Source organism: Maylandia zebra, linkage group LG17 (genome assembly GCF_041146795.1).
Source record: "Maylandia zebra isolate NMK-2024a linkage group LG17, Mzebra_GT3a, whole genome shotgun sequence".
Taxonomy (NCBI): Eukaryota; Metazoa; Chordata; class Actinopteri; order Cichliformes; family Cichlidae; genus Maylandia; species Maylandia zebra.
The window spans coordinates 37,022,334-37,034,904 of NC_135183.1; the positions used below are offsets into that span (position 1 = coordinate 37,022,334).

General features: G+C 41.1%; 1 protein-coding gene across 1 annotated transcript; it reads right to left on the reverse strand.

Moving 5' to 3' along the window:
• Positions 1-1,668: 1,668 nt before the first annotated feature.
• On the reverse strand, positions 1,669-12,140 carry LOC101484797 (FYVE, RhoGEF and PH domain-containing protein 4). The gene is made up of 16 exons (XM_004553879.5): positions 11,869-12,140; positions 9,216-9,356; positions 8,524-9,088; positions 7,923-8,400; positions 7,568-7,713; positions 7,181-7,337; positions 6,962-7,100; positions 6,720-6,778; positions 5,432-5,575; positions 4,191-4,363; positions 4,041-4,071; positions 3,851-3,934; positions 3,585-3,710; positions 3,349-3,492; positions 3,110-3,250; positions 1,669-2,141 (listed from the first exon to the last, which is right to left on the reverse strand). Exons 1-16 carry the CDS (start codon positions 11,987-11,989, stop codon positions 1,842-1,844), a joined length of 2,949 nt encoding a protein of 982 aa, XP_004553936.3. The 5' UTR covers positions 11,990-12,140; the 3' UTR covers positions 1,669-1,841.
• Between the last annotated feature and the right edge of the window lie 431 nt (positions 12,141-12,571).

Consider the following 12,571-nt stretch of genomic DNA (forward strand, 5'->3'; position numbering starts at 1 on the left):
CGTTTAAGTGGCATTTAAAGCAGCTAATGGAAGATGTTGCTGAGTAATTTCATTGACATCTCCCAGGCAAAGCTAAGACTACAGATCATTTGTCTCCATGCACACAGAGGAGTTTTGAAATGGCTTGTTGGCACCCAAAGTCTCTTTCATTTTTCATTTTAATTTACCATCTCCAGTGTCAAGAGAAAGTAAGGAAGAGAATGAACTCACTATATATTTTCACCTCCAGCAAGTCAGGGGGTGAGTGCTTTAGCTTTTTATTTTTCTGGATGCTGAGTATGGAGCTTGCTGGCAGGAGGAAAAGAAGGAGACAAAGAAGATTGATGCAGAGGGTTGTTGTGACAAGAGGATGCTAGAGATAGGGTGAAATGGAGGCAGACGATTCGCTGTGGCGACTCCTATAGAGAGCAACCGAAAGAAGATGATACTGTGAAATACTGAGGTCAGTGTACGTGCAAAAAAAAAAAAAAAATCGCTTTAAACAAAAGCTCAGGTCTTAGACTGATCCTGGCTCTGTATGATGTCAGTAAGAGAGGATATTCCTAATATGGTAGCAGATGCCCCACCCACTTGCTGTCCGGAGGGGCAGCCAATCAGAAGAGAAGGTGAAAGTGAGCTAAAACTTCAAACACAGGATGAACTCAAGGGCTACACCAAGGCCCCTTATAAGTTGAGCAAGGATCCTTCAAGTACATCCTAGTCCTAGAGCTGAACCATTTAGCTGGAAATGAGAATATAGGTTCACTTTATTTAAAACACTAATGCATTTTTTATAATTATACATTTGTTTGTTCAGGTTTTTTTTTTTTTTTTTTTTTTTTTAAAAGAGTTCCTTTGTCTTCAAAAGCTCACTGCTAAAATAGCACGAGTTAGCTCTTTTAGCAGATAGGACCACGGCACCAGCTAGCAGCAAAGTTTGTAGAGCTGTTTTGTAAGCTGCACACTGGATTGATCAGTTTTTGGTTAAAACAACTGTTGATCGTAGCTAAAAGCTGGCTTAAATGTGAGGTTCTACTGCACAACCAACATGTATAAAGGACATCAGAGCTCTGGTGGCAATTTTATCAAAAGTAAAGCTTTTCCTGTCACAATTGTTCATGTAAAAGTGAAAAACTATCCTAATGGAGCTTCAAATCTGCTTTCCTTCTTGTGGGATGTTTTCAGGTTTAGCCTGCACGTTTCCACAAGTCAGATACAACTGCCATCAAACACTACAGCCAATGTGTGAGGAAGTTTCTTTATTGTCATCACATGACCGCTTCATGGACATGCAGTCAGACAGGAACATTTGTATTCATCATCTCAGTGACTGAAACACACTGTACAGTAAATGAACCTGGTGCTTTTGGTTTCTATGTGCTGCAGACATGACAGGATGTAAACATTCCTTTTCCAGTTCTTTTCGTGTTTTTGTTGCTTAGCTGTAAACTGTTGAGTGTAAATATCCACTTACTGTAATATGTGAAGAAATGGGATCAGCTGAATGTGTTTTATAAGGCGATCGTGATCCCGCAGAGCCTCTGTGTGTCACTGGAACTCTTTGCAATCGTGTGTTCTACTGTCTGCTGTAAGAAAATAACCTTGAGCACATTTTCTCTCTCCACTTGGCACCTTAGCACTTGTACAGAGCTAAAGCAAATGCAGTCGTAGTTGAAGGGATAGTCTCACTCACGTTAAAACGCCTTCACTTTATTTATTTTACTGTAAACCATTTCTGAAATAAAGTGCACAACACTTTTAAAGACAGTTTTCAGAGTACTGTAACCTTTGTATTCATGAACTTTCATTTTACAACAATGGACATTTGTTCTGCTGTTGCATACGTGACACACTACAAACATTCAAGAGCGATGTTCCTTGTTGCCACTGACTACAAAGTTCTCACCACTGAGACTCCCATTAATGCCAGACCTGATTCCTCTGCTGTTGTCACAAACAGCCAGTGAGCATGCTGTACGCCATCCTGTCACAGCAACTTTCAGAGCACTCAGCCAGCTGCGTTTGATGTCCCGAGAATCGCAGGTGAAAGTGTGGCTGGTTTTGGACTGGGTCAGACAGAAGCAGGACTGACCCTGAAACGCCTGGGGGAAAGCCTCTACGCTGCAGCCCAGTAGAGGTATAGTGAAGAGGGGCTTTAAATCCTGGAAATGTAGGGACACAAACAATGATTCAAAAAGGGTTTGTTTTAAATGACAAGACCCATAGCAGGGCTGCAATAAAAGACTGGAGGCTGAACCCTTTTATAACATGACACCATCCTTCACCTGTGGGAGGGGCAGCACACCAACCAGCAGTACATTCGTTAAGAACAGAAAGAAAACCATGTGCACCAGGAGACCAAATGACTTGTGGAGGGATGTATTTAAAAGCATGTTTGGCATAGGTAGGCTCTCTTTGCCTTCACTGGTTTAATAATAACAGAAGACTCCAGTCAGACACGAAGGACATTTGTCATCAAAGGGTTCTGTTGTACAGTAAGGAGTGTTTGACCAATTATCCAAACACTGGTGGTGGCCAGTCATACCCCTCAACCCCCTAGTGCAGGGGCGGGGGAACTCCAGGCCTCGAGGGCCAGTGTCCTGCAGGTTTTATATGTGTCCTTGATCCAACACAGCTGATTTAAATGGCCAAATTACCTCCTCAACATGTCTTGAAGTTCTCCAGAGGCCTGGTGATGAACTAATCATTTGATTCAGATGTGTTGACCCAGTGTAAAATCTAAAACCTGCAGAACACTGGCCCTGAAGGCCTGGAGATCCTCACCCATGCCCAAGTAGATGCACCTATGGTATCAATTTAAAAGTCCTACATTACTTCATTCTCGAGTTATCACTTTCGCAAACTTTGTGTCCGTGTTGCCCACCTGCCCGGCAGGGTGACCGCAACACCCCATCAGTCTTTTACAGCTGAGGGGCAAACACTGCTTGTACCATACCATCTTTACAGTCCCAGCTGCATTTCAAGTCTGTCTTCATTTGACTGTATAAAGTATTTGCTGTGTTGCAACATAATATCCTGGTGTCCCAAAGAAACACAGTTTTACCCTTATACGTAAAAGCAAAATCCCTTCAACATTATTATTATTCCTGACTTTTTCAGAGCACTTTACCTGTGGAACGGAGTACAGGTAAAGAACCGGAGGCTCAGCCCTGGTGAGCACGGACCACACTCGCTGCCAGGTCTGGGGGTTGTCCCCATACTGCAGGAAACCACTCATTACACTGTCAGTAGGCCCTGGAGATGCTTTGGACTGTGGAAAAACAAAAACCAATGATCAAAATTTGTTAGGTGGCCTTTTTGATCTAAAACAACCCATAAAGTTTAAATAGTTGAAACGACAAGGCTCACATCCAGCATTCTTCTCTTTTTTCCATCCAAGCCCTCCCCTCTCGGGCCAGTCAGGATGGCGTAACAAGCTTTACACACTTTGTTCAGCTTGTAACCGTCATACTCTAAAGCCACTTTGTAGTCTGAACACTTCCAACACACCACCTGTAGAAACAGAGAAACCATCATGTGTGAGCTGTTCTCAGATAAAGTTCAGTTTTGTGTGATACAAAGCTGCAGTTTATCATGCCACCCACAAAACCACAGGCACGGCAGTGATGTCTTCTTCTGGTAAGGGCGTTAAAAGGCTCCATGCAGGACATACACAGGATCACCTCATTGTCTCTGATCCAGCGAGGGGCTCGTTTGCCAAGCTCCTCTGTCTGTGGAACACATTTTGTTTTAAAACAGTCTCCAGCCCCCCGGCAACCTTGAATTAAATAAGCTGAGGAGAATGGATGAATAAACATTGAGGAAAGAAAATCCTCCTTTACTCCATATTCCTAGAATTGATACAACTTACTGGTTCTGCTACAGTAAGCTCCCTAGAAGCCAGTCTGAAGGTATCATTTTTCTTCTGAAACACATCAATGGCTTCACGAATCACCTGGGGACAAAACTTGCTTTAGAAGATGAGAAAACTCATTTTTTCCTAATCAATGTATCGTTTAATGTCTAGAAAATAGAATTTAATAAATAAAATCTGATTATACCTTTATCCATTCATCCCGATCTTGCTTGGAGCTTGGAAAACCAAAATTGAATGCATTTACAATTAATAAGTGTAACTGTTCAAAACAATCTAAGTAAATAGTTAAAAACATAAACAAGAAGAACTGATGTGCTTCAATCATGACATCCACCTGGCCTGCAGCTCAAGGATCCTTTCCCTTCCAGATATTTGGAAGGTGTATGGATGATCCTCATTGGTGGTTTGCTGCACCTGCATCCCATCCATCCCGATCCTGCAGCGCACAGTGAAACGCTGACCGACCAGGCTGAACTTTGGAGAGCAGCACAGCAGGAAGTTGTTAAACTGTAGATAAAAGTTACCAAGCAATCAGTTATGCAATGAACTAGTGTTAGACTGATGACAGCTGGAGTGAAACAAAGATATCCATTTAAGCAAGTTATGTCTTCATGCAAGCTCAATCATCCAGGTAAGGAAATCCCAAAACGTTCATTCTGTTCATCTGGATGTAACATTTTCAATGGGAGAAATGTTTCGGCACTCATCCAAGTGATGAGTGTCCAGGATGTGAACATCCTCATCATTGAAAGCGTGTCCACTGTAGGTGTGAATAGACTGCAGAGTCCTGGCCTGACGAGGTGGCTCTTCTGTGCCGTCTGCTTAGCCAGAGATTGTTTGGTTTCCCTGATGTAGAAATCCTGGCAATCCTCCTGCACTTAACAGCGTACACTATGTTATTCTGTTTGTGTTGGAGGACTGATTCCTTGGGGTGGAGGGATAACTAAGAGTTTTAGCTTATGGAGCAGTTGTCCTTTTCTCCTCGATCGGCTGGAGCTTTCTTTAGGTGCTCGCTCAGCTTTGACAAATGTCCAACTAGGATAACCACATTTACTCAGGGCCTTCTCACCAGGCCAGGACTCTTCAGACTATTCACACCTACAGGCCAGTGGACGCTCTTTCAATGATGAGGATGTACACATCCTGGACAGGGAGGAATGCTGGTTTAAGTGAGAGTCAAGAAGGCCATTCAAGTGAAAATGGAAAGACCATCTCTGAATTGGGGAGGGATCTAAGGGTGCAGCCATTCCCCAACTCTGAATGGTACTCATGGCCATTGATCAGTGTTCATGAGAATTTTCATAATCATGAAGGAGGAACTGACCTCCCAGCCCATTGTTCCTTCACTGGGCTGGTTTCAGTCATTACTGTACTGTTTATAAGATTGAAACCTGCAGTCAGCTGAGACTGAAGACGTCACTTGGATGAGTGACGAAACGTTTCTCCCACCGAAAACGTCCAGATGAACAGAATCAACTTTTTGGGATTAAGCCACTTATATTACTAACTTTACGACAGAGGTAAGAGAAAAATCAGTCACAGATAGGGTGTGCATGTGTTTCTATATACACCAACCAGGAACAGGTGTCTCTCCATGGCTGATGTGTTCCTGGCAGCAAGCTTGAGCAGACGACCTTCCCTGAGAAACTCGTTGGTTGGATTCACGACTTCCTCCTCTCCAACCATCTCATAGATCTCCAAGAGTCGCTTCAGACCCTCCTGTTAAGGAAATGTTCACAGATAAAATACTGGAACAGTTCAAGACAATATCAGGAAACCTCAGAGGTGGGACCAAGTCATTGTTTTGCAAGTCTCAAGTCTTTATCCTCAAGTCTCAAGTAATGTCAGGCAAGTCAGAGTAGAGTCTCAAGTCACTGGTGTAAAAGTCCGAGTCAAGTCACAAGTCTGAAACTTTGAATTTCAAGTCCTTTCGAGTCTTTTTAAAAAAATAAATAAAATATAAAAAAGAAAAGTAAATATTAGACCATGTAATTTTTAAATCTTTGTTTTTCTCAACACATGACGAAATAGTGAACTTAGAAAATATACACAAATTGTGAAATTGCACCTCTATAAAATGCAGCTCAATTAAACCTAGCTCCTAGAATAATTTTCACCGACAGTTCTGAGATAAGCTGCATGTTATTCTTGGATGCGCTTGTAGGACCAGCTTTAAAATCGCATGACAAAAATATCATACACATTTTAAAAAAAAAAAAAAAAAACAAAACAAAACACAAACCCCACACGTATCACCAAGGGAGCCTGGACAACATTTGCTAGTTAGATGAAGTCAGCCATCTCATCGTAGCAAAAGCACCACCACCTACCGTTCTTTATGCAACTTCAACTGTCGGAGAAAGTTGGAAGTTGTTCCATCTGTCTGTGATTCTCTTCTTGCATGTTTTGCATATTGCATTTCGGTTTTTTGTTCACTACTTCATAGTTTATGTACCTGAAAAAAATAACTCCTTGCAGCATTTTTGAAGTTTTTTTTTTTTTTAGTTTTTTTTAAAAATCTGGTTAATTTGATTGGCTGTGCTACAGCTCACGCACACATATGTATGGAGTGTGGTTTGAATAAATGAAGTGAACTAATGGTGCACACTTTCTATATAATATGCGTGTAAAATTTTATATTTGGGGTGAAATATCAAGTCTTTTCAAGTAAACCGGTTCAAGTCCAATTCAAGTCCCAGGTCATTGGTGTAAAAGTCCAAGTCAAGTCACAAGTCTTAGAACATTTTTTCAAGTCAAGTCTAAAGTCATAAAATTAATGACTCGAGTCCAAGTCATGTGACTCAAGTCCACACCTCTGGAAAACCTTACAACATTGCTAAACAGTATCAGTAATGTTACATACGGCTTTTTGGATGGCACTGTTAGAGTGTGTGGCTGCCATGGAAATGGTCTGCAAGGACTCTGTTGGAGGAGACAGGAGGCATTACACACAGTAGGCAGAAAAATGGGGGACAGTGATGATGAATGTATAGTAATTAATAAGGCAACACAAAAATTCAACATAAGCATCCATTACTAATGGTGTGACAAGACCATCAATAACAAAATGAACAGGTCAATGGTATAAATACACAGACAACTTGCTCTGTGTAATCTCATAATCCGGGTCATCTTCAGGCAGTTTCTTCAGGTAATCCTTCAGCAGCATCTCATAACGTGGAACCCTCTGGATTGGCTCCAACATGTGGTGCTGCAGGGTGAGTTTGCCACAGATCCCCTGACTCTAAAACAGACATACAAAACCTTGTGATGAGAGAGGAATATGAATTTGCGATGATGTATACCGTGCAGAATATTTCTTACCTGTATGTCCTGGATGATGTTTCTGAAAGCAGAGGAGCGTTCGGTCCAGGTCCTCACCAGCTCCACTGCATGGTCGAAGTTTCTGACGTAGTCAGCGTACATCCTCAGGAAGGGTGCGTGCTGTAGAAGAACCTTACCCAGGCCTGGGCTCTTACACCTACATTTAAGCAGATGAGAGGGCAAATGTAGGGAGCCATTACATGTTGGTTCACATTGGCTTTAAAATGAAACAATAATTTGGACAAGAGTGCAAAAGCATTTAGCTTTATGATAATATGAAGGTTATGAGCTTCTCAGGTTAACTGTATAAATAGCAATAATAACAATAAGGCAGTTTGTATTTGGGTTGCAAGTTTATGAAGTGTACCAACTCTCTGAAAGACTCACCAGTGTGTGATGCAGTTCTCCAGGTCAGGCAGCAGAAACTGGCTGTGGAAAGAGTAGATTGAGGAAATGTTCGCAAAGATATTTCTTATCACCTCGGGAGGAAATGAGCCTCGACCTGCTTCTTCTGTTAGGCGTGAACAGAAAACCTGAGGTGGGAGGCAGCGAAATGCAACATCACATTTAGTTTCACAGATATTAATCTTCTACACAGCAAGTAAATGTCACTTATGAACAGCAGTGATAACATGATTATTCTACAGGATTAAACAGTTTTTAAGTTTCATTTCAATAACTCTCCGTTTAAGCATTGTGCACATATTTGTCTTTTAGACGTGCCAACAGCATAAACACTCACCTGGTCTAGCAGGTGGAGGCGGGTCACATAGGCCTTCTCTGTTTGCAGGAGTTCAGTAGCGATGTTAAACAGCTTCTGCTCTGTGCTCTCTTTATTGTTCGCCTCATCTCCTTCCCTCTCTTCTTGCTTCTGTTTCTCCTCCTCATTTTGTTCAGCTCTCTCATTGTGCATCTTCTCATCTTCTGTGGTTGCCACTGTCCACTGGCAGCAAAACTTGGAGCCATACCCTGTAGGTATCTTGCCTTCTTCCATTTTGTCATTTTGCCTCATCCCATTTGCTGCTGGCTGTTTGTTCTCCTGCACAATGCCATTCATTTGTCCTGGGAAATGCTCTATGCCGCTGTGTAACAGATGCTCTTCATTTGTGGTAAGACTGCGTCTATGCTTAGCTGATGCTTTGACGGTGATGGCAGGTATATTAAAATTGGGTGAGTGCAGCAGTTTGAGTGGAGAGCGCTCAGCTTTATCTGAGGGAATCCTAGAGGGGAAAAAAATATAAATAAATAAATGTAATCAATTAAAAAAAGAAAAAAAAAAAAAAGACTTTTACACTTGCTATGCAACACGCACTACAAGAACATATCACAAACTGAACAACTACCTGCTCTCATCCAAATACACAATCAGGTCAGGCACACTCAGAGACTTTCCTGCTCTCTTCTCCCGTCTTTCTATTTTCTCGCTTGAGATTCTGTGCAGTCCTAGCAAGGATTTAGAACTCTTGGCAGGGCTGTAGCTTCCCATCTTCCCTTGAACAGGGCTCGAAGCACGTAGTTTTCCCGTGAGAGGTCTATAGTTTCTTGGGGACAGCTTACCGGGGCTGTGGCCTTCTTCTCTCAGAGGGCTACAGCTCTGAATGCCTCTTTTGCCTGGGCTTGGAGATCCTGATAGTGGCCTGCTTGTAAGATTCAGAATCCCCTGAGGATGTCTGGCAGGGTTGATGTGTGGATCCAAAACCCCATTCAGAAAATAACGTCCCCCTTCTTTACTTGGAGAGTCTAAACAATTCTGTGGGCTTACACAGGAAATAGAAACGCCATTGCATCTATTCTGGTTCTCCTCTGTTCCATTATTTTGCTGGGGTGGCACTTTTCCTGGAGTGAGACTGCAGGCTTGATCTTGTCCTACCCTCGGAGGGCTCTGGAGGTGATCTGGTTGAGGAGGCACTGCAAAGACAGACATTGTGGTTGCTGAGCATCTTTGCAGAACAATGAACAGCTACAGTAACAAATTTGCCATGTGAGGCAACAACATTGCAAGTTGTGTATGCAGTTTGCAGGATTTTAAACTTACCTTGGGGTTTAAAAGGTGATCTCTTCGTTGGGCTTTTCTCATCATCTTTTTCTGTAGCAATTTTTGCGATCAGTTCTGGTCCAGAAACTCTGCCATGAGCATGGCCACCGTTGTATGAACCACTCACACCACTGCTCACATCTGAAAACAAACACTGTTATTAAACCACACATGCTTTCTGCATGTTGTAGTTATTGTAGTCAGTTGGTTACACATTCAGAAAACTAAACATTTAAACATTGTAAAATCATTGAGCCACAATTTAAACTTTTCACTAGTATCAGCTACAGCCAACGACCAGGAATCTGCCTCACAGATCCTCCTTTTTGCTTTCGGGGAACAACATAAGACATCTCTAAACTGAAGAGGATGATTCAAGGTCATTTTCCTTTACCAAAATTTCTACTATAGTTGCATTATTAAAAGCTCTGATTTTGTTTTTTTAATCTCGTTAAATGTTTTTATGCATGTTCACTGGACATTTTTCCTGGTTATTTTAAAGCATTTCTTCTTCAGCTGCTAAAATTTTTATTGATTTATGAAGAAGAGTGCAAGTGTCATTCAAATATTCTTAGCTTTTTTTTTTAAGTTTTATAAATCAAGAAAAGTTGTTTTTATTTCTAAGTAAAAATATTTTTTTCATTTTCTGAAAACGTTAGCTGCCCCCTCCAATTCTTAACTAACGTACTTAAAGGTTTTATTTAAAAAAATAATAATAAATTTAAAAAAAAAGTGTGCTAGTCCATTTCATGCTTTCTATCAGGTGGTGATTTTCCCACAATGATATTGTTATTAATAATCTTGTTAATATTAAAAAGTCAAGTACCTGAATTCTCTGCAGTGACTGAATAAAGCTCCCTTTTCATGCATGCACACACAGTAAGGATTCTTTTACTTTCCAAATCCTCCACAAGCATTTTTCATTGTTAGTTAAACTGGTCGTAATAGTTACGACCAGTTTAACTACCCCCCCCAAAAAAAGTCCCAGTAAAACAAACAAAACAAAACAAAAGAAACCACACACAGTATTTATGGCTTCATTGAAATCTGACCTCTAACTGTATTGACTGACATCCTTACCCAACAACAACTACTTGTAATTGTGTAACTTATCGTTTCCTTACCTGCACATTATAGCCAAACCTACGCAGTAATATTAGCTACTTGTTAGAGAGTGTAAAGCTTTCCAACTAACGCCTTGCTGAAGTGTGGTGGATTGATTGGTCACGTGGAGGGGCTAAAGCCGACATTCTCTATGTAATACTTCCTCTTCTTACTTCTGGGTATTTCATCACAGAGTCTAACCTTTGCCAGTTTTATTAGTTACATCAGCGTTTACAAGACAACATGAATCTGAGAGGAACTGCAAAGAAACACACTGACTTTTTTTTTTTTTTAAATAAACTATCATAAAGTGAAACTGTGTCTATGAGGTTTTTAAAGGGCACGTAGGTAGATCATGCAACAATACAATTCTTAATAACAATCAACAACTAATTTGGGAAATTTGTTATTTTTTCCTCTACCAGCTGAAAGCTACTGTTAGGTTTTCTTACCTTTAGATGGAGCCAGAGTGGGTTATTCTGCCGTGCAGAGGGCATGGCGCTGAGCATAATTGCATCATACAGTAAAGGCAATGTTTTAAGTTATCTTAAGGAAATCTTTGCCTTTTCTTCCCATTTCTGAACATGCAATAAAAACTACTCTATGCAAAAAGCTGTGTTCTAAAACACAGCTTTTTGCATAGAGTGGTAACCTAAAGAATAATTTGCATTCAGAATATGGATGCCACTCTTGCATGCGACAGTACCATTGACACCAACATACTTCTAAGCACATAATTCTGCCTCAGTGAGGGAACAGTAAGACTTTGTGTGGACGCTTTTGAGTGGAACTGACAAATGGTGGTCTCAAAGCACAAACTGCCAAAGTCCAGGCTGAATCAGGGGGAAGAGATTTCACATCAGTAATCCAACAAGCTACGGTGCCAAATGTGGCTAAAAAAAAATTCAAATACACACAGAGAGAACAATCCAAAGGGACTGGATTTACAAAGCAACCAAAATAGTATTAACTGATGTAATCCGTGCATAACAAGGAGGGTCAATGCCCTTACCCTGCTGCCCTGGTCACCCTCATACAGAGCCAAAACTGCCAGTGTTAGCTGTGCCTTTTTATTTTCAATGCATTTTCTTTGCTCTTAAGCGTTTCGACTTGCAGACAAAATATTAGAAAGCCCTTTAAAGTATAAATATTATATGCACAATTACAGCACCACAAACAATGGCCTCCGGAGGCTAAACATTATAAACTTTATAGCATGCAGTCTCTACTGCTGGACTGATAATTTAGAGTTCACTAGTATTAGCTTATAAATTTGTAAAACTGGCAACTACACATAGAAACGGGATAATACAGAATACAATAAGTACTGGTTATGAGTATGAGTGTAATATGAGTTTTATTGTGAATATTAGCTTATATCTACCAGCTTTCACTGCAGTTTACATTTGCCCCTTGAAAGGATAAACTACTAGCATCAACACAAAAGCTAAACTCTCATCTGTTTATTTATTTTTAATTAACACCCAAAGTTGATGCAGTCTAGAAGCCAATAACATCATAAAGCCTTCCAAAGCGCAAAGTATCTCACCTGAGGTTTGACAGTCACCCACAGGACCTTGGACTTTCCGTCTGACCGCCACTCGTCTGAACTCCTCCGTCCCACGGCTGTCCCTCAGAGTCAAACTATTCCTCTTCTTCAGGTCAAACATGGTGACAGAGCAGCCCTGCTTTCAAATTCTGCCCACTGAAGCAGACGCTTCACTGAAGTCCACGAGCTCTTAATCAATCGGAGAGCAAACGCGAAATACCAGCAAATACAAGATCCTGCTTCACCTGTTTAATCAGCGTCACTAACGTCACGTACAGCTGCTGATAAATCCCCGCCTCTAATTGAAGTCCACTGGAGGAGGACGCAGACCAATCAGAGAGCGCAATCACTTTCACCACTGTGGATGGAACCGCGGAACTGAAATGACTGAGCAAGCAGCCAATGACCAAAGCAATATTGCTTTGGTCATTGGCCATCTATATATATGGTTGGTCATCTATATATATCTATAGATGGATCGATAGATGAGGGCTGCATTTCACCCAGTGCTATTGGGGGTGTTGTCAAAATTTATGGAATTATTAATGCAAAAACTGCAAAAAAAGTACAATCATGTTTTAATTGACCTGGACTGGCCTCCCCAGAGCCTGGAAGTAAACATAAGCCATTTTTATTTGAAGCTGTTTATTGACACGCTGCCTTAAACACACACAAAAAATGTTTTTTACAATGAGTCCTGAGG

Excerpts from the sequence above, each read along its gene's own strand:
- LOC101484797 (XM_004553879.5), bottom strand. The coding sequence starts at position 11,989 with ATGTTTGACCTGAAGAAGAGGAATAGTTTGACTCTGAGGGACAGCCGT. Across the intron at positions 4,364-5,431 it reads TGGAGAGACACCTGTTCCTG|TTTAACAACTTCCTGCTGTG; the intron begins GTTGGTGTATAT and ends TTTTATCTACAG. Across the intron at positions 2,142-3,109 it reads ACCTGTACTCCGTTCCACAG|GATTTAAAGCCCCTCTTCAC; the intron begins GTAAAGTGCTCT and ends CTACATTTCCAG.